This window comes from Hydra viridissima, unplaced genomic scaffold (assembly GCF_058129835.1).
Source record: "Hydra viridissima isolate aposymbiotic clone 2 unplaced genomic scaffold, HvirCarnegie_v1 scaffold_8, whole genome shotgun sequence".
NCBI classification, from domain to species: Eukaryota; Metazoa; Cnidaria; class Hydrozoa; order Anthoathecata; family Hydridae; genus Hydra; species Hydra viridissima.
This window is the reverse complement of record NW_028324307.1, coordinates 17,104,828-17,127,446: the sequence shown is the minus strand read 5'-3', so window position 1 is coordinate 17,127,446 and position 22,619 is coordinate 17,104,828. Positions and strand designations below refer to the sequence as shown.

The window sequence follows — 22,619 nt, the reverse complement described above, 5'->3', positions numbered from 1 at the left end:
ACAGGAACAGAAACCGGAACCGAAAATAAGTAATATATTTTTAAAAAGTTAGTTCTAATTTAAACAAAAATTAATGTAGTAAAAATAATTAAAATTTTACATTTTTTTTTTAAAGTTTTTTAACCTAAGGCATCGAGAAGCAATTACACAATCCAAAAAAATCATTTAACACTTAAATGATTTTTTGGATTGCCAAAATGCGCATTAATCATTTTCCCCTGTTCGAGATTGCGCAATAATTTTTACAATGTGCGAAAAAGATGGAATTTTTTTTCATTATAGTCAGACTATGAGCTGCAGGAGCCAGTTCATCTTTAGGAGGTTCAAAATTGTCCATTTGGATCATGACAATATGTTTAAGAAAATGAGCTGGAAGAAGCGGAATGGTGATAGTTCAGCTCATATTATAGCGATAAAAACATTACAAAATATGAATGTTAATTTAAAATTAGTTTAAACAAGAAAATTAATTAGTTTTCAAACAAAACCAAATTTTATTTACATTAATTCTCAAGCTTAACTACTAATTAAAAAAATTTTTTAATCATTTTTTCAAAATGAAAATAACGGTATTTTGCTAAATAAAGCTTTATAATATATTTTTCCGGTAACATTTTGAACCGGAAATCCGGCCGGAACCGAAATCTTAAATATACCCGAAACCGGAATTTCGGTTCCGGCCGGAAACTTGGCCGGAAACCGGATCCGAACCGAAATCCGGTCGATCACTAGTTTGCATTACTAATGTCTAAAATAAATTCTATAATTGAATTTTAACAACTTGTTTTGATTATTTTACACATTTGAATGCTATATTCTTAGATGGGAAATAAAAGTTTTTTCATGGAAACCAACATAAAATGTTGGAACAACAAAACATTTTAGATGCAAGTCCTTCTGGTTCAAATATTTTTACTAGTACAAATAGTACAATTCCTAAAAAAGTGAGCAAAACAGTTAGTTTTATTGGCAGCCCAGCTAAAAATGAATATACATCTAACGACCTTAATTTTTTTATATTCATTCACTTTGGCATTACGAAAGATTTGTTTGAGAAGTCTTCACGCTGTTCTGAATGTAGCCCCACCTGTTAAGCTTGCACATGTAGGAAATGAACACCAAAGGTTTTCACTTAAATCATATATAAAATGCAGCTTTTGTTCAGCATGCAAATCTCCATTAAAAAGTAAGCTTGTAAAGAAGGCACACCAAGTTAACTATCGCACAGTTATGGCTTTTCGTGAGATTGGTAAAGGTCATGCTGGAATTCAAACAATTACAACAACGATGAATATGCCATTTTCTATGGCATTTACCTCGTATTAAAAAATTAATAAGAATCTTCATTGTGTATATGAAAAATCTGCTGGAAAAAGTACACAAAAAGCTGCACATGAAGTGCGTGAAAAGATAAATATCAATGCAATAAGCAGTGATATATTTGACTGTCATATTTCTATTGATGGGTGATGGCAAAAAAGGGGTTATTCAACGGAGTTGTATCTGCAATATCAATGGGTAATAAAAAGGTGTTGTACTATTATACGATGTCAAAATTTTGTAAATCTTGTGAGATTTGGTCAAAGAGATAAGGATCAGCTGGTTATAAACTATGGAAAATAAGACATCAGTGTCCAATCAATCATCGTGAATCATCTGGTGCTATGGAATCCGTTGGCGCTCTTTCTATTTTTTGTTCTTCATTGAGAAAGTTAAACTTAAGGTATAGTCATAACATAGAAGGTGGGGACACCACAGCATACAGCAAAGTAAGAGGACAAAGACCTTATGGAGAAACTTTGATACCAGAAAAACTTGAGTGCCTTGGTCATATTCAAAAGAGACTTAGAACAAGACTTCGGAATTTACGGGCACTAAAAAAAAAAGAGAGGACGACAATAAAACTCTTTCAGAAAAAGGAAGACTAACTGATGCAAGTATTAATTTAATGCAGAATTACTTTGGTATGGCTTTTCGTCAGAATGATAAACTGTACCTTATGAAAAAAACTGTACTTCCAGTTTTATGACACTGTTGTGAAGGTGATGCTGCTACACGCCATCAATTTTGCACAAGAACTAATTACTAGCTGGTGCAAATGGCAAAGGGATAAGTTTACAGGTCAATGCACCTATAAAAACAAGTTAAACTTCCCATTTGCAATCAAAAACTTGTAACGTCCAATATTTATGGAACTTAGTTCTGACAATCTTTTATCAAAATGTTTTCACAGTTTTATCCACATAAAACTGATTTTAGTTGCTTACACATGTCACTAAATATAAATAAAAAGTTTACATATTACCTATTAAAAAAAAAATAAACATTAAAATATTATTACTTGAGTAATATTAGTAATAATATATTACAACAATATAAGTAATATTTATAATATTATTTATAAATAGTAATACTATTTATAATAATATTTATAAACAGGGCTGGCGATAGGGGGGTGCATGGGGTGTGTGACACCCCCCCCCCCCCAAACACTGAATCTTAGTCGGCACAAAACGGATTCAATGACCTTAGTCGGCAATTCAGATTGATTTAATTTTTGCGATTACATTTTAAAATATTTACTTTCAATTTTTTACAGCATTTTAAGTTTTTTAAAACTGTTACGATTAACTTTTAAGACTTACAATTTTAAGTTTTAAAAGTTAATCGTATAATAAATTAATCGTACTTTTAAAAGTCTTCAGAGTTAATCATAATCCCGTTTCGATTGTAGGAGAAAGGTCAACTATATATAATTTATTGTCGGTTACCGGTTTTTAAAATATGTTTATGATCGTTTTTCTTTTTTATAATGTGTATTTTATTTTGTTGCAAGTTACAATGAATGTAAATAAAAACAAAAAAAGAAAGAGAACAAAATTAGTGTGTCTTAAGTGCGATAGCGTATTTGATGATGATTTTAAAAGAAAACACGAATTGAAACAACATGGCGGTGAAAAAGTGAAAACTAAACACTTTGGTGTCCCAGATAATCCTTTTATTGCTGCTTCAAATAAGAATCTTATAACAGAAAAAACCATACCACAAGTAATTAATAATAGATCGAAATATAATCAAAAAATATATGACAGAGTAATTAATATTAAAAACATTATACTTTTTGTTTTTTTAAATTAATAATAGACAAGTAAAGCTAATTTATCTTCATTTGAGAGCTCATCAAACCTGGAAAACTAATCTTTAACTCCTTTACAAAATGCACCGGAATCATCAAAATCAGAGTATGGCATAGACTATGTGAGTTTGTTTGAATATATTATAAATTATAAATAAAAAAATTTATAGGTTGTTATTTTTATGTTTCTTTTATTTAGAAAATAAGGAATAACACTGTTGCTTCAGGTACTGATATAAATTTACTATCAGCAGCAATAAAATGAACCTTTTCAGCTACAATAGACCATTTGGTGAATTTAAATGTAAGATAGAGTTATGTGTACAATGTACAAACATTTTATAATATATTAATAAAATTTTATTTTGATGTTACTAAAAAAATATTTTGAAACATATTTAGAGCTCTGTTGAGCCAACCATGACAGGCCTAAGCTCTACTGAAAGTATTCAAACTGTTGATAATGTTATTAAAGAAGCTACATATTCTGAGATTATTAGTGATTACTCAGGAAAGATTTATTTTATGTATTTATGTTATGTTATTAATGATAACTCAGATTATCATTAATAACATAACATACATGTTATTAATTTTATTAATTAAGAACTTAATACTATTTGTTATTAATTAAGAACTTAAGTATTTGGCTTTAATACAGTATTCCATAAAATAATGAAAAATGCCAACAAATCGCAAAATGCAGCATGTAAAATGTGAAAAAAAAAATTAATATAATATATTTTATTCTAGTAATTATCATATATATTGTTGTATTGTAATTGGGTAACTTATTTAATATTTAATGAAATATAGTTGGTATTTTTTATATTTCAATAGTTATTTTTTTTGTGGTTGCAGGTGACAATTGTGCTTATGATTGGGTTGCTTGCGCTGGAATGCTTGAATCACTTAAAAATAATTTCCAGGAATGTAGCTTACTTTTGACAAAACTTAAAACAGAATGTTATCCAAATCCAATTTTATTTTTAGTGTCTACTTCTCATATAGTATCCTCAATAAAAGAAGAGTCTGAAAAATATATATCTATAAGCAAACAAGTTTTGAGTGCTTTAGTTTCACCTTCTTATGAGGTAATTAAAGGGAATGCAGATTTTTTTATTGAGCATGATCCTAGTAAGCGAGCTATTTTAAAATCTTCATCTCAAAGAAAGTATCTATTAGGTTTAGGTCCAAATCAACCTAAATTAGCTAAATTTCCGAATAACGCAGATATTCCGCATGGAAAGCAACGCCAATTTAGTTCTTTGTGGTATAAAGAATATCCACACATAGAATATAGTTTAATCAAAGATGCTGCTTTTTGTTTTATTTGCTCTTTGTTTCCAAATGGTCCAAACAAAACTTATCTTGAGCCTGCTTGGACAGAAACAGGTGTCTGTGCTTGGCATAAAATGAAAGGTAGAGGTTCAAAGAAACCTGGTAAGTTTCAGCACTTTTCGTCAAATACGCATAAATTAGCTTTACTTGATTTCAGCAATTTTTTAAATAGTTCTAACCATATTGATTGCATTATAAATAGGCATAACAGAGAAAAAGAAATTTAAGATACACACCACCAAAAATTTCACAAAGAAGTAATAACTATATTGTTTGATGTAACTCGTACTCTTGCCAGACAGGGCTTAGCTTTTAGGGGGGATGAAAATGAAGAAAATAGCAATTTTAAACAAATTTTATTATTGTTATCAAGACATAATTTTGTAATTCAAAAATGGTTTGGCGAGAAAGCATTCCGAAAATATAATATCACTTATCTTTCTCATGAGTCACAAAATGAAAAATTTGATTAATCTGCAAATTGGCATTATAAAATTAAATGTTCATGTAATATAAAATGGGATCAAGTAAAGACGTTAAAAGTAGAACCCAAAAAATTTGAAAGAAAAGTTCGAAAGGCAATCGAAATTCAGTTCAACAAATGCGGACCTAAAAATGAAGCTATGAATTTTGATGACGGTCAATAGGTAAAAACGCAATTCTGGGGCCAATGCTATAAACACAAAACACGAAGTTTTTTCCGTAAAACACGAAGTTTTTTCCGTATAACACGAAGTTTTTACCGTATAACACGAAGTTTTTACCGTAAAAAGCGTAGAAAAAAAAGGTCCATTGCAATAAACATTCAAAAAATTCCGTTTTTAAGATAAAAACTTCGCTATTAAATCCAATGCTATAATCGAACAAGGGAATCGCCTTTTCAGATAAAAAATGCGTTTTTTCGAAAAAAAACTTCAGATAGATTTTTGATCTCAATTTTAGATATTTTCTTCGTGATTTTTAGCGGTCATTGTTGGAATAACGTTAGCACTTCAAAATCATTGAACATTCTTTTTTTGTGTTTTTATGTAGATATTTTATAGATAAAACTGAAAAGGATTTTAGTAACTCCATAAAAAACTAATTACTTAAATTATGCGTTTAATCAATTAGTCAGTTCCTTGTTGTGTCGACAAATATGCCATATAATACACAAATACACAACAAAATAATACACAAATACACAACAAAATAAAATGCTGTCTAAAGAACTTAAAATGATACTAGCAATAAAGATCAGAGAAAACAAAGAGGTTCTTCTTGGAAACTTAGTATGTTTTAATTAGCAAACTATTTATATAAAAATATGTATAGTTACATGTATATATATATATATATATATATATATATATATATATATATATATATATATATATATACAAGTGTTATTATACTATAAGTATGTAATATATAGCATATATTAACATAATATAAGTATGTAATCAATCATATATTTCTAAGTAAAGATTTTACATTCAAGTTTACACACAAATAGTTATAAACTAATGTGAAGTAAACTACTAATAGTGCTGATGATATATAACAAGGGTTATAATAATGGCAATTTAATCATATTCAAAAACAGTAGCAACAGCAGAGATATATTAAAATATATAAAATTAACAATGATAAAATGATGTAATGTATAGTATATATCAACTTTATATATATGTAATATAGGTTGAATCGTATTTTATGTACGTAAACTAAAACAGTAAAAAGCGCAACTTTTTCATTACGTAATAAAAAGTAATTAAAAAGTTCTTTTGTTTTCGGATTATCTTTAAACAAAAGAGCTTGCATAATCAAGAATTTCACAAAATTTTAAATTTTATTTCAAAGAAAAGTTTTAAATTGAAAATATTTGTAAAATGGAATTAAGTGTCTTTTATTCAAAAAACTGTAAAATGCCAAGACCTCAAGCATCTCGTATTATTGTTCCAGATAATGAGTTAGGTTCATTATCTTTTTAATATACAATCTTACCACATTAGATCGTCTTTTATCAGACCTAATGGCTAAGGTCAAATGAGGCTGGCCTAGACCGGTGCACAGTGGAAAATAAAGGTGTGTTTCGGACCAAAAATCGATAACTTTTTTGTTACTAAAAATAGAGATTTGAAATTTTGCACAAATGTAAAGTAGTATATGACGCTTCTTGAGAAATACATTTTATAAGAAATTTTTGTAATACAATATTAAAAATAAATAAATAAAAATCAAAAACTTCAAAATTGGCAGTTTGTTAATTTACACTTTAACATAATGCTTTACAAATGTATGAAAATACCTTAAAATTATTAAAAACGACAAAAAATACATAAAGTGCTTACCTACTAATTATAGAAATATTTAAAACAGTTTCTTAACAACAATTTTTAAATAGTTGCTTTTATGAAATAATGTATAGGTATATTAAGGTGGTACCAGGGTAAAGGTAACTTTTTAACAAGAAATTGAAAACTATTAATAGACTTTAGCTCTTTTCTATTAATGAACAAAAAAAATATATAAAACAGTAGCCCAAAAAAAAAATTTAGTGATGACGTCATTAATTATGCGCATAATTAGTGTTATATTATCCCCAAAACTGCTTATTCTTTCATCTAATATAACTAACTCAAAAAGAGTCAAAACTGCTTGAAAATTTGAACATGAATTCTTTAATGTATTAAGAATGTTTTCTATGAAACAGAATTTTTTAAAACATTTTTAATTTTACCAGGTTGACATTCGAACTTTAAGATATAAAATTAAGGGTAGTTTGGGACCAAAGCATGATAAAAATGAGTTTTAAATAAAAAATAACAAAAATTTGCTTCACAGACAACATTTTTAATATGTTCATCTTTAAACCTGAAAAATTTCAGCCTATTATCTATTTTCTATGAAAAGTTATTTTTTCTGAAAAATTGAGATTTAGCGAGAAAAAAAGCGTTTCTAAGGTCGTTGTTATGAAGCAAGAACCAAACTGCTCTTTAAAAAAAGGCCAAATTTGATTAAAATTAAGAAGATTTTTGACTTTTTGCAAAACGCATATTGAAATAGGTAGATTTAAGAATTCAAAACATTAATTTTGGCATTTTTCAAAATTTTATCAAAAATAGCCGTTTTTTACCCTGGTACCACCTTAAAGGTACTATATCATAACTACATAGGGACTTTCAGTTCCTGAAACCAGTTCGTTGACTTTCAAAAGCTGCAGAGTATCTTCATCAAGTTCTTGCACATTTCACGCAAAGAATTTATTTGGCTCTTTACTTCATCTACAATGGCTTTAGTTTTCTTGGAAGTCTCTTTGCAGAATTCTATGCATATAGGTCGACAAAAACGAACATATGAAGGTGCCGGATTTTGCCAAACAACTGCGCCAGTTACTTTATCAATTATTTTGATAGGCACCAAAGAACTAGTAAACAAATTTGCATGAGAAATAAGTTCAGATTCCTCTGGAAGTTTCTACTTGTATTGGCTTTGGCCAGAGGAACCATCACAGCCCCATTTACTATATGAAAGTAAATGCTTGAATTCAATACTGTACACGGAATATATGGTCAAAATTCTAGCTACAGTGTGATCCAATAAATCTTGCAGTTCCAGAATTTTCGGATGTGTGTTCGTAATTTCTATTGCAGAAGATGGTGGATAGCAGGTCTGTTTAATTTCTTGAATTTTACAATATGGTGGAAATATGGAACAGTTTCGTTCATTTGTCACCTTCCTCATGTACAAATATTGTGCTTTTGTTAAATCTAAATCAATAAACACGCTGAGTGCTTCTTCATCAGTTAGCATATTCTTCTGGCTTGCGTTTTCCATAAAACTCGATATTAATTTTTTTTTAATCCTTAATGATTCCACAAGTTTTGCTTCTGCTTCTTCTCCTATTGAATGCAACGCCTGAAGATATGTATTAAAGATATGCTCGAATCCATATTCCTTAAGTAACATGGAATTTTTTCTTTTTTTGCTGGATTCTGACGAATCTCCATAAGACACGCACGGCCTTCCGCGTTTTTCAAAAGAAGTAGATGGCGTGGAGTCGGTAATTGCCTCTTCTGAGTTAGGTAAAGATACACAATATCCAACCAATCACTGTTCTTAGATAAAAAAGCTTCCTTTTTCCGTGACGCCAGAATCCATCGTTTATTAAAAGACGGAATAATGTGACTTTAAATATCACCAATGATGAAACACAAGTTGTCCTCAGAAAGTTGATAATTTTCTTTTAAAATTGTTGACAGTGCCTCAACTGTCATTCCTCCATCAATATAGGAAAGCAATAATTTACATTTCAAACACTTAAAAGTTGTCATTTTAACAAGTCACAAAAGTAACTTAAGTAATATTCAATACTCAAACGAGTCGATTTAATTTCCACTGTGAATTTGTTATACTGATACAAATGTTTCAACTCTTTATATATTGGCAGTGTACATTCACCACAAAAGGAGTGCAAAAATAAAAGAATTAAAAAACATATACCAAGCTATTGTTATAAATGAACAAAATTTGAAACCACAAAAAAAAGCGGTTTTCTGTTTTATTACTTTTATCACTCTTTTCTCGATGATTTCGGAAACCGCACGTTTCTGCAACTCATTCTTATACATGTTTTTAATAAACACCTAGGCTACAATACTACATTAAATGTAAAGCGTGGGGAAGCGTGGGTAACTACCAAAAGTCTCAGTGAACTTGAAGAATATTATTTTTTTAAATTTATTTTATTGTTTAAATAATTACTCCTAAACTGAACCATATAAGTAAAAATGTATAATTTTCTTAAAATCTCCATAACATGAGCTTTTCAAAAATGTATAATACTTTACACTTATTGCTAGAAAGTTTTATAGAAAATTAACTTTTAAAGTGATGAAGCGAACAGGTTTGAAATGAACATCCGCAAAAGTAATAAACAATAGGGCTTCAAATCTTTTATTTTTACATAAAATTATGTGAAATTCCTGCATTATAGTAATGATTGACCATTAAACTATTAAATAAAATTGTAATATAATGACAGTAGCGACATTAGTAAAAAACATTTATGATATGCTGTTGCTCTACAATTTTCCACTGTGCGGTGTGTTTGTATTAAACTAATGCTTTTCTTTTTTTTCTCGCCCGCTCTTCAAAAGGGAGGCAAACTCAGGTTCGACGTTCTTCTGGGTTTTCCCTGGAGAGGAGTGAGCAGTTTGCAAGGCAGTTGCTGGAGGACTTAAAACACTACAATACCTCGTCTTTTATCAGATGAAGGTTCGGTCGCAAACAAGGCTTTAATTTTAAATGAATTTCTTAAACTAGTCATATTAACTTACCTAGTTTGAATAAATTTAAAAAAAGAAAAAAAAAAAGATAAAATTTAAGAAAATGAAAATGAAGAACTTTTATTGCAGAAGTACTCAAAGAACGTGATTTAAAAACATATATTTGAGGTCTTTAGAATTGTTGCATAATTATTGCATAATTATGCGCTTTTCCATTACGCAAAGTTGCGCTTTTCACTGTTTTAGTTTACGTACATAAAATACGATTTAACATGTAATATATATATATATATATATATATATATATATATATATATACTTTCAATAGTTTTATTAACTTAATACACCAACATTGAAAATAGCTTCTCCTACATTGTGTATAATACGATAAATTGTGTCGGTAGAGATTCCATGACAGTCTTTGAGAACATGAAAAAAGACATTTGTGCCAATAAAATGACGAAATATAATTATCTGGAAACGTACTGAAATGCTTTTATTTCGCTTAGTATGTTGCAAACCATCTTTAAGTCTAGTTTCTAAAAATCTAATAAAGCTCTTGAGACTCGATACTGCTCTCGAAAAAAGTTGTCAGAAACATCTTTGTTAAAAAAGCGGCCATTTCAACTAAAATGAAATTGAAGAACAAAACAAAAATATAATTTCTGCGCCTATTTAGTATGATTTCTGATTTTATTCGATAAAAAATCATTAAAGAAAACATCAAAATTAAGTAATTTTAAATGATGTTTTAAACGCCAACCTCTCGAGGCAATCGGTGGCGAAGCTCATTTTCTGCAACTTCGAAATCTAAGTCTTCATCCGAAAAAATTAAATCATGTTCCTATTTTAATTTTACACAGTTTTTTTAAACACCAAATACTAGATTGTAAAAATATTTATAAGAATAGAATAGGCAGCACAGCGTACTTAATAACTAATAAAACTTATTTAGTAGGCCTACTTAATAGAAAATTAAAAAAAAAAATGCTGTTTTCAATGACGTATTATGAATGAAAAAAGTACGTTAATTTTAGTGACGTACACGTTTTATGCTTTATAGCAATGGCCGAAAAAAATACAAACAGCGATAAATTTTTCGAGTTTACGAACTTTTTTACGTAAAGAATACTTACGTGAAAAATTGCGTTTTTACGAAAGACTTTTTTTCTCGAAAAAAACTTCGAATTGTTTATAGCATTGGCCCCTGGACGCCATAATTTTTATACCTACGTAATATTAAATTAGCCCAATTATAGCGAACTTTAAAGAAGCCATTAAAAAGTGACGTTACCGTTAAAGTTTCTTTGTAATTTAACTAAATTAATAATTTCTAATTAAAGCTGAAGATGCCAGTATCAATAATCTAGCGAAAATTTCTTAGATAAAATAAAAAAGTAATATTGAGAGAATTCGTATTTATTGAAGTTCATATATTAAATATATATATGTATATATATATATATATATATATATATATATATGTATATATATATATATATATATATATATATATATATATATATATATATATATATATATATATATATATATATATATATATATATATACATGTATCTGTATATATATATATATATGTATATATATATGTTTATATATATATGTATATATATATATATATATATATATATATATATATATATAAAATATTGATTAATGTTTTTAGGTGGTTGTATTGCTTTAAACAGCATTTCGTTTTACTTTGAGTTAGCTTCCTCATAGTATTTTAATATTAAAATGTTGCAGAAAGAATTGAACTGCACTAATAAATTATTATGAATTATTATAAATAAAAATTCTATTATATAAACAAATTTGCTAAATTTGATTGTAAAAAAATTTGTTTCAATGGTCAGATGTGAACCAGTTTAGCGACGATGATGATGTCCAGTTTAGGAAAAGAGAATTTAGAAACTTGAAATCAAAACTGCTTGATTAGTATTAAAGCAACGCAGTTCAACTCGACTTTACCACATAAACTTGTTCCTTTGACGGGGCGCGAACGCGCGACCTTTAGTACACTAGACTAGTGCAAAAGATCGCTCGACCATTGAAACATTGCACAACATAGAGAAAAAAACTAATTATTCAAATAAAATTAAACGGATTAAGTTTTAAGAAATGTTTTAGCGGTGTTTTTTTTGTTATTTAAAATAAGTATTTTGTAAAGTTTTATAAAATGAAGTACTATTACGAGATATTTGTATGTATGTATGTACGTACGTACGTACGTATGTTTGTATGTATGTATGTATGTATGTATGTATGTATGTATGTATGTATGTATGTATGTATGTATGTATGTATGTATGTATGTATGTATGTATGTATGTATGTATGTATGTATGTATGTATGTATGTATGTATGTATGTATGTATGTATGTATGTATGTATGTATGTATGTATGTATGTATGTATGTATGTATGTATGTATGTATGTATGTATGTATGTATGTATGTATGTATGTATGTATGTATGTATGTATGTATGTATGTATGTATGTATGTATGTATGTATGTATGTATGTATGTATGTATGTATGTATGTATGTATGTATGTATGTATGTATGTATGTATGTATGTATGTATGTATGTATGTATGTATGTATGTATGTATGTATGTATGTATGTATGTATGTATGTATGTATGTATGTATGTATGTATGTATGTATGTATGTATGTATGTATGTATGTATGTATGTATGTATGTATGTATGTATGTATGTATGTATGTATGTATGTATGTATGTATGTATGTCTATGTATGTCTATGTATGTATGTATGTATGTATGTATGTATGTATGTATGTATGTATGTATGTATGTATGTATGTATGTATGTATGTATGTATGTATGTATGTATGTATGTATGTATGTATGTATGTATGTATGTATGTATGTATGTATGTATGTATGTATGTATGTATGTATGTATGTATGTCTATGTATGTATGTATGTATGTATGTATGTATGTATGTATGTATGTATGTATGTATGTATGTATGTATGTATGTATGTATGTATGTATGTATGTATGTATGTATGTATGTATGTATGTATGTATGTATGTATGTATGTATGTATGTATGTATGTATGTATGTATGTATGTATGTATGTATGTATGTATGTATGTATGTATGTATGTATGTATGTATGTATGTATGTATGTATGTATGTATGAATGCATGCATGCATGCATGTATGTATGTATGTATGAATGCATGCATGTATGTATGTATTAGTTACTAGGCTTTGAAAGAGCGCGTTCTGTAAATGCATGCGGCCATTGGAGGAAAATCTTTTAAGCGAGTTAAAACTTTTTTCCTTTTGGAATTTCATTATTAGTTTAGATATATTACTTAAAGAATCATATTAAGATAAATAATCATCGTTAAGATCAATCATTATTGAAGTATATAAAATAGTTATAAATACATTTTTATTAGATAAAGTAGAAAGGATTTAAATTTTTATTAGATAAAGTAGAAAGGATTTAAAGTAGAAAGGATTTTAATTTCTTAAATCGTTTATATTTTGTTTGTTTTAGTTTTTCTATTAGCAGTTTTATTTTAATGGATGTTATTTAAAGTTATACTAATACTATTTCCATAAAATGGTTATTACTACTTTGAAATTTCATTGATGCTGTTAACTATTTTTGTTCTTTTTTAGAAAATTTAGAAAAATAAATTAAACTTTTGTGCCAACACTGACTTGGCATGTCACATGTTATTGCATGTAAAGGTTAAATTTTATTATGAGGATTACAGTTCTTATGAAAAAAAAAGAAGGTAAAGAGTATTGTTTTGTAAATATATATTTTGTTTACTTTGAATTTTTTTAAATTTTCTCGCATCATTTTTAAAATTTTTGTTTGCACACGTTTATTGTTTGCACATATGCTTTTTTAATAGGTATGTGTATGTGGTAATAAGTGCTTTATAGTTGTTTTATCAATGTGTTTTTACAATAATGTAAAGTGCTTTTTTATTGTTTGTGTATGTGTTAATATGTGTTATATAATTGTTTTAAAAATGTGTTTAAATATGTATATAAGGCATATATTTAACCATATATACGTATTTAAACACATTTATTGTGTTTATAGTTGGTACATATGTTTATATTATGTTGTTCTGTGTTTTCAAAGTGCTGTGACTTGGTTAAAGTGTAGAGCAAGCTTTGTCAACTTTGCCAGCCAAGTGATGTACTTTTAACAAAGGGTTACATGATAATGTTTAGTGAAAAAATGTTACTACTCTAGGTCTAGCTGTTTTTAAGCCTTTATCATTAAAGATTATTCTAAAAATACATAATAATGTATTTTAACAACATTTTGCGTAATGTTGTTATTTATGTTTTGTTATATATGAATGTTACCTTACTTAAGTTTTATTATAGATACATATTATATTAACTTATGGTGTGTGCTATTGTTGTGTGTTGTTGCTGTGATGTTTTTTTTTTGTTATCGTTTAATAGACATTTGGCTTATCTTCGCGTTGGTGTTTATTATTTAAAATGTTAAATGGGTAATTTTTTTAACAACCACTGCTTTTAATCATTCACTAAAAGTCAATACAAATTATTTTGCCATATATACGATTTGTTTTATCTCAATTTAATTTTTTGTCTTTATTGCTGTTTACTGTATGATTTTACTATGAATATTTTGGAATCATGATGTTCCAAAATAAGTTATTTTGTAAAAGCTAACATGAAATAATAGTATTTTGCAACTACTTCTCTGGTAAATTAAAACAGCTTTTCTCGATAATGTACACTACTTTTCATTTTTGAAATTTAATATTTTTCGTATTTACTTTCTTATTCATTACATTTTTTATTTTAGATTTATCAGATGATGTATTTAAGTGGAATAGAAGAACGATATATTGTAAAGTTTTGTGAATTTCTTTAAAACGTGTACTAATAATTTTTTTTGAAGGAATACTATAAGTTTGCAAAAAAGGGTTTACAACGTTTTTTTTTAATTTTTCTTTGTTAGCAGTATGTTTATTATTAGAACTGCATGTTTTTAATAACTTTTTTAATTATTATTTGCTAAGCTAATTTTTTTTAAAACATCTTTTAGCTGATATAAATATTTTTTTAAAGTCATAAGATTATTGTATAATTTATCTAAAATGACAGTCTGTTATATTTAAAAATTATTTGTGTGTGCTATTTAGAGTAGAAAAAAAATTTATACAGGAAAGATCACAATCTTCAGGATTCTTTAAGATTTTTCTTACTACTTTCAATTAAAAGTGAATTCAAACCCAAATGAGGAGAGCTTGGTTAGGCGAGTTGAAAATAATCTTCGCAGAAATGAAAGAAATAGGCTAAGGCGAGAAAAAATTAATAATCAACAAAATGCTAGAAATGCTGCTAGATACGAAAGAATTCATTGTATAGCAAGAAGTAATACTATTCCAGATTAAAATTATTTAGGAGAAAATTTTTTTTCTTTTGCTTTATTTGAAGCTAATGCAGTTCAACCCATGAACAATGGGCCGCCATGTTTTAGAATATGTGGTCAAGTTTTTCATCTTATAGGTAATCTAAGACCAAATCAAGATGTTCCGCCAACATATTGTCAACTATACATCTATGATCCACTTGAAGCAGTTAATTTTAGAATGCAACAACGTGGTAATCATCTTTGCTTAAATGATTTAATGTTTCGATTGTAAACTATTGTCAGTGAAGAGAACCCATTTGCTCTTGCATTTAAAAACATGGCTGAAGTGGAAGATGAAGTAGTTCGTCAAGCAGCTCTAGAAGGTCGCTTAGTGTCAGTTGTAAAAATGTCTTTACTTGAAGGGCATGATAGACGTCGCTATAATCTCCCTTCACATAATGAAGTTACAGTTGTTATTTACCCAAGAGGTCAACCTCTTAAAACAATATCAAGTTTGTCTGTTAATTTAGATCCTATGGTTTATCCTCTATTTTTTCCGAGGGGTGATGCTGGTTGGCATAATCAATTGGTTCACAACCCTGAACGTGTTACATTGGTTAGAAATCATGTTATATTATCTCAGTATTACAATTATAAACTTTCAGTTACACAATTTTTTTTTTCACTCTTTTATGGCAAAAAACTGATTCAGCAATATGCTGTTGATGCGTATGTGAAAATTGAAGGCCAGCGCCTTGCTTTCATCAGAAATAACCAAAAAAAAGCTAAGAAGCGAGCAGCATGATGTCTTACACGAACATGTAAACAACCTTGGAAATGATCATAATGTTAGACCAGGGCGTGTTGTAGTTTTGCCATCAACTTATGTAGGAAGTCCTAGAGCTTTAAAAGAAAACTTTAAAGATGCTATGGCTATAATTAAAAAGTATGGTAAACCAGGGTAAAGATGCTATGGCTATAATTAAAAAGTATGGTAAACCAGGGTGCGGATTTACAACACTTTCATAAGTCCAAAAATTGCGTAAAGTTTGCGTAAGTTTTGCTTAAGTTCAAAGTTACGCTAAATGGTATTCACAAACCTTGCGTAAACAAAAACTTAAGTTTTTACGTAAGTTATTACTTACGCAAAAAGTCTAAAAAACGGTATTCACAACATTTTCTTAAAAAGTGCTCAGCAAACTTTACGCAAGAAAAGTAACGTCTCCAATTTTCTGACTTAAGTTTGGCGTAACTTTAAATCATCTAAGAATATTTAAAAAAGGCGTTTTAATTATTATAAATGATTTCAGAACTTTTTCATAATCGGCATACTACAAAGCTATATGAAGCTATATGAGTAATATTAAATGATAGTTGTATTATTGAAGCAAATAAAAAGAATAAAAATGCATAATAACATTAGTATATATATATATACATATATAAATATATATATATATATATATATATAATATATATATATATATATATATATATATATATATATATATATATATATATATATATATATATATATATATATATATATATAAAAGATGATAAGAACCACTCAAGTTTATCTCACACATTCGCAGTATTAGAAAAATCTTATGTATATTATAAATAAATATAATATATCTCTTTGTAATATGAATACCTAGTTACCATCATTCTTATTGAAACTCAAATTTAATTTGGTTGAAATGGATATTCAATTAATTCAAGAAATGGAATAACAAAATCAACATTGGAGAACAGCTCAGCGAATTGTCCTTAATAATTTTTCAGATGTTGAATGTTGTCATAAATTTCGATTACCACGGCATAAAATCTTAGAAATTATTAACACTCTAAATGTTGATTTGTCTCCAATAACAGATAAAAACAACTCTATTTCACCAGAAACAAAAGTTCTTGTTGCTCTAAGATTTCTAGCTAAAGGAAGCTTTCAAAATACTATTGGTAAGAACTTTTAATATGTATAAATTTGTCTTTGATATGTAAAACTGCAGTAACAATGCTAAAAAAAAATTAAATAAGCTAATGTTTCACTTTATGCATATCGACTTTTGCAAATTAATCCAAAAGGAAGTGTATATATGTCATTGTGGATTTTTTAAGTCTCAAAAAACCAAACATGATCTTTAAAATTAACCTAGCAGTTTTATCTCAACTAAATTTTATCACTAAGTGAGGTTGTATGTTTTGCATATAACCATAGATGTATAAAAATATTTTAGTAAATATAAAAAAGAGGTTTCTAAATCTGAATTGAAAAAAACTATATTTCTAAAAATTTATTATTATTTAAATTTAGGAGACACTTCTGGGATAAGCCAAACGAGCACCAGTAGAACAATTCATCAATTTTGTAAATTTTTTATTCAACACTATAGCTACCTTGTAAAATGGTACAGTAGCCAAGAGGAAATGGCTGAGGTAAAAAGAAGATACTTTAATGCTTGTGGAGTTAAAGGTCTTTTGGGCCTAATTGATGGTACAATGGTACCCATCAAAGGAGACACTGGGCCTGATGAGCCAGCTTTCATTTGCAGGTAAAAAAAGTTAGTAAATATTAACTACTGTAATCTATATGTAGGAATGACACAAATAGATTGAATAATAGATAAATAATGATTGATGATCTCCATGCAGCTATGGGTCTATAGCTATTGCTTAGCTGCCGCAAGCAAGAGGCTCTTTTTTTTTTAGCTAGAGACTTTTTTTCTTAAAGAGCATACGCTTTGATGTTTTTTTTTTGAAATAGGCCCTTTCAAATATCATAAAGGAGGTGTTAATTTTGAAGTTATGCTACCAGATGCAAACATTTATTTTATTAATTTAGATTTATTTTCTATAAGATTTAAAAAAGTTTAGTTTTAGTTCTGTACTCATAAAAAACTTTATTTTATAGAAAGGGCTATTCTGCTATAAATTGCCAATTTGTTGTTGACCCGGGTGGACAGTTCAGAGATGCTGTTATCAAATTTCCAGGATCATGTCACGACGCTTTTGTTTATTCAAGTTCAACTTTGAAACAGAAATTGGAGGTTGATCCAGCTTCAGGGTTTCTTTTTGGTGATTCAGGCTATGGGTTATCAATTATCATGATTACTCCATTTAGTCCTGCATTAGACCCTAAAGAAATATTGTTCAACAAAACCCACTCAAGTGTTCGAAGTGAAATAGAACGTTGTTTTGGACGTCTTAAAAACCGATGGAGGTGTTTACATAAAAGTGGTGGAACACTTCAATATACCCCATCCAAGTGCTGCTCAATAATATTTACTTGTGTTATACTCGAAAACATGTGTAATTCACTCGGTTTAAAAGATCCAGATACCATAGAGGTTGTTGAGGATGCAAATGATGGTAACACTGAAGATAATGGCAACTGTTCTAGTGTTGGTCGAAGACAAACCAAATAAACTCGACTTGGTATAGTTAGAAGAAATAATTTAAAAAGCTATTTGTTTTTAATAGACATCACTGTGTCTCATGAAGTATTTAAAAAAATAATCTTGTTTTATGTAAAAACTATGTTGATATGATCAATAATAAGAAATAAAGTCAATAAAAATCATCTATCAGTCGACAATATTAAGTTTACATTTAACAATAAATTTACATTAAGAAATATAATTACATTTATTGATTATTTAAGATAGCTGAAGCAATCTCTTTCATGGGACTTACAATCTTTTCAAATGAGTTCGCAAGATTTTCTGTTGATTCAGCAATGCGTCCTTTGGTTACAGCAATACTTTACAAAAGAAGTTGATCAGTTTGTCTTGTTGGATTAATAGCAGACGCTATTTGCTGTCCGGTTGCAACAATTTGTTCACCAAGCTTAGACATGTTGCTCATGTAATTATCCATATTTGATGGCGATAGTTTCCGTTTTTTAGATGTCTTTATTGACTTCGATTCAACATCCTAAAATTATTTTTAAACTTAATCTTAATCCACGTTTTATAACACATTTTTAAACTCAATATTATTAATAAAGAAAAAATATTTAAAACTTTCATTATTTATATACATTTTTTATTTATTTTTGAATTCAGTTTTTATAGTTGTTTAATTTTGTGTAAGGAAGAGAAATTTTGGATTGCCAAAGAAAAAATACCTTAGATTTTAAATAACTACTATTACTATTATTACATTATAGAAATGATGATAATAATAATAATGATTAAAAATAGTGTATAAAAGATAATAAATAAAATAGTTTTTTTTACATTAAAAATCTTTTGTTTTTATGTTTATGGACAAAATCATTTGTAATGTACCGCTTTTGTTAAAATTGTCTCAATAGATATTTGATCTTCCTTTGTCCTAGATGGAGAAGAACTAGTTAAAGTGTCAGAAAATAGCAGTTCTTCTGCAGTTCTTCTTTAGTTGCAGTAAGTGAATCGTATGATGTTGTAGAACATTGAAGAGTGTCAACACCGCCGGATATTCCCTACAATAGAAAATTATTATTTTAATGTGCAAAACAAAACTTTGAAGGGCTGCTGGGTAAAATAAACGACTAAAGTATTACCATGTATGAAACCTTTGGCATTTTAGACACCATTTGCTGATCGATAAAGTTGAGCTCTTCCGAGCATTTCTCACCTCCACCAGTTTTATTCATACTAAATATGATACGAGCTGCTTTGTCTTTGCTCTCTGATTTCTGATCAGACAACTTCTTTTTACATTGGAGAACCGTGCGATCTGAACCAATCAGGGAAACTTGGTCTGCAATTTTGCTCCAAACATCATCTTTTGTAAATTCTGAGATAGCTGGAAATAATGTTTATGTAACTTTAAAATTATAGGCGTTTGAAGTCTTATTATTAATATTACATACTAAATCTTAATAAAAAATATCTTTATTACAAGGAGAAAATTTTCCATCAAGCAACTGCTTTTTTTCGTTGTACAGCTTAATCAAAAGAGTGAACTGTTCATTCGTCCAATTTTCAGCTCTTTTTTTGCAATCTTTATTGCTTTCTGACACTAGAATAATAAGTTTTGTCAAAATATAAGCTGCAACATATTTACCATATTGTTATACTAAAATAACATAATAGAACTCAATATATAAATATATAATATATATATAGTTATATTACATATATTTTATATACATAAAATCAAAAAAAACCTACTTCAAAATAGTGAAAAGTTATTTGTGTTACTTTAATGAACTTGATTGTGTCAGCTATTTTGTGATAACTTCATCAGATATTATACATTGATCCTGATCCGTCTAGACATTGGGTAATGTGTACATTTATGTCTTTAAAATTATTTCCTTATTAGTTCATTTCTTGAGTAATTAGTCGATTAAACTAATTACTCTTGAGTAATTAGTAGATAATACTAACTACTCAAAAAATTCTTGAGAAATAATAATATCAAAAAAAAAAAATAATAAAGTAAAATTAATATAATAAAAATGATAATGTAAAAATAAATAGCAGTAGAACTACTTTCTTTATATAAAATTATGTTAAACATAAGCGTAAGTTTTGTCTTAAGTTTTTGCGTAAGTTTTGCGTAACTCAAGCGCAGCCTTAACTTTACGCAAATGCTGCGAGAAAGTTGTGAATACCAAATATTTCCGCAAAAAATATTTTGCGTAAGTTTTTCGTAACTTTAGCTCAGCTACGCAAGAGTTACGCAAAAGTTGTGAATCCGCACCCAGATCTTTTTATTACTTTCACTTGCAACCTAAAAGGTTGCGAGATAACTGAAAATTTATATCCAGGTCAGACAGCAAATGATAGACCTGACTTGTTTATTCGAGTATTTAATCTCAAATTAAATAACCTTCTCAATGACATTTATAACCACGGTAAAATAGGGAAAGTTGTAACACATGTTCAGGTTATTGAGTTTCAAAAGCGTGGTTCGCCACATGTTCATATTTTACTTCACTTTGCAAATAAAGATAAGCTTGAAACAGTACATGATATCAATAATTTAATATCTGCAGAAATTTCAGATCCGATTGTTAATCGAGACCTTGATGATGTTGTTAAAACTTGCATGATTCAGGGTCCCTTTGGCAAACTGAATCCAAATTCTCCCTGCATTAAAGAGGGGGTGTGCAGCAAAAACTATCCTAAAGAATTTAATGCTAATACAGTAGCAGTTCATAATGGTTATTCACGCTATAGACGTCGTGATAATGGTTTGGTTATCAGTTTTAAAGGTAACAATGTAGATAACTGCTGGGTGGTACTTTACAATCCATGGTTATCAAAGAAATATCAAGCTCACGTTAATGTTGAAGCATGTCTATTAAGGCTGTTAAATATTTGTACAAATACATATACAAGGGTCACGATTGTGCCAATATTTTAATAAATGAACAAATTAATCATGATGAAGTAAACACTTTTTTAGATTGTTGTTATGTTAGTGCACCTGAAGCATTGTGGCGAATTTTTGAGTATCCAATAAGCTACATGTCACACACTATCATATGCCTTAAAGTTCATCTACCTGAAAATCAATTAGTGTATTTTAGAGAAGGAGCAGAACAAATGGCTTTAGATCGTGCAGCTCAACATGATACGCACCTAACAGCATGGTTTAAGTGAAATACTGAAATTGAAAGAGCACATTGCTATTCGCATGAAGACATTCCTTATCACTTTATATTTGATGATAAACATTGTAAATGGAAGGTGAGACAAAGGGGTAGTGATAAGGTGATAGTAAGAATCTATTCAATTATTTTGACCTTTTGTGAACCTGACAATCTATTACATGCATACATCTGTGGAATACATAGAATACATAGCTTTTATGATGGAAGATTTCATTTACCGCTCGTTGCTACTTCTAATAGCTGAACAAGATACTCTTCATCAAATTGAAAAGATAATTAATCAAAGTGGTAAAACGCTAGCTGATTACAATCTGCCTGTTATTGATGAGTTTATAGGCTTAAATTTAGAAAATTTTGATGAAAATGTTCAACAATCTATTGACGAAGCCAATCAAATGAGACTGTTGCTTAATGTCAATCAATTAAATGTATGTAATGCTATCCTTGCGGCACTGAATGAGCAACCAAGTGTAGAAAATTAACATTATGATGATGATGATGATGATGATGATGATGTGATGATGATGATGATGATGATGATGATGATGATGATGATGATGATGATGATGATGATGATGATGATGATGATGATGATGATGATGATGATGATGATGATGCTGATGATGATATTTTTCACAATATTATTTGCAGTTCAAATTCAAGCTGTATAACCGCTAACCAACTAATTTCTAAGCTACATTCACAAGAAAAATCATGCGATGCATATCCTGCAATAGAAGGTATATATGTATATATTTATATTTATATATTATTTGTATATTTATATATTATTATATGTGATTAGAAATCACTTATAACTGACTGTTCAGA

General features: G+C 28.3%; 2 protein-coding genes and 3 pseudogenes across 2 annotated transcripts; 4 read left to right on the top strand and 1 right to left on the bottom strand.

Annotated features, from left to right (window-relative positions):
• Positions 1-842: 842 nt before the first annotated feature.
• LOC149885416 (uncharacterized) lies at positions 843-2,279 on the top strand (annotated as a pseudogene).
• A 1,277-nt stretch (positions 2,280-3,556) lies between these two features.
• Positions 3,557-4,950, top strand: LOC149885415 (uncharacterized; annotated as a pseudogene).
• A 10,565-nt stretch (positions 4,951-15,515) lies between these two features.
• Positions 15,516-15,983, top strand: LOC149885414 (uncharacterized). Its single transcript, XM_090094683.1, has one exon. The coding sequence runs from the start codon at positions 15,516-15,518 to the stop codon at positions 15,981-15,983; it is 468 nt and encodes a 155-aa protein (XP_089950809.1).
• Positions 15,984-18,943: 2,960 nt separating this feature from the next.
• LOC149885413 (uncharacterized) lies at positions 18,944-20,233 on the bottom strand (annotated as a pseudogene).
• Positions 20,234-20,678: 445 nt separating this feature from the next.
• On the top strand, positions 20,679-21,538 carry LOC149885412 (uncharacterized). The gene is made up of 2 exons (XM_090094682.1): positions 20,679-20,693; positions 20,837-21,538. Exons 1-2 carry the CDS (start codon positions 20,679-20,681, stop codon positions 21,536-21,538), a joined length of 717 nt encoding a protein of 238 aa, XP_089950808.1.
• The last annotated feature ends 1,081 nt before the right edge of the window (positions 21,539-22,619 follow it).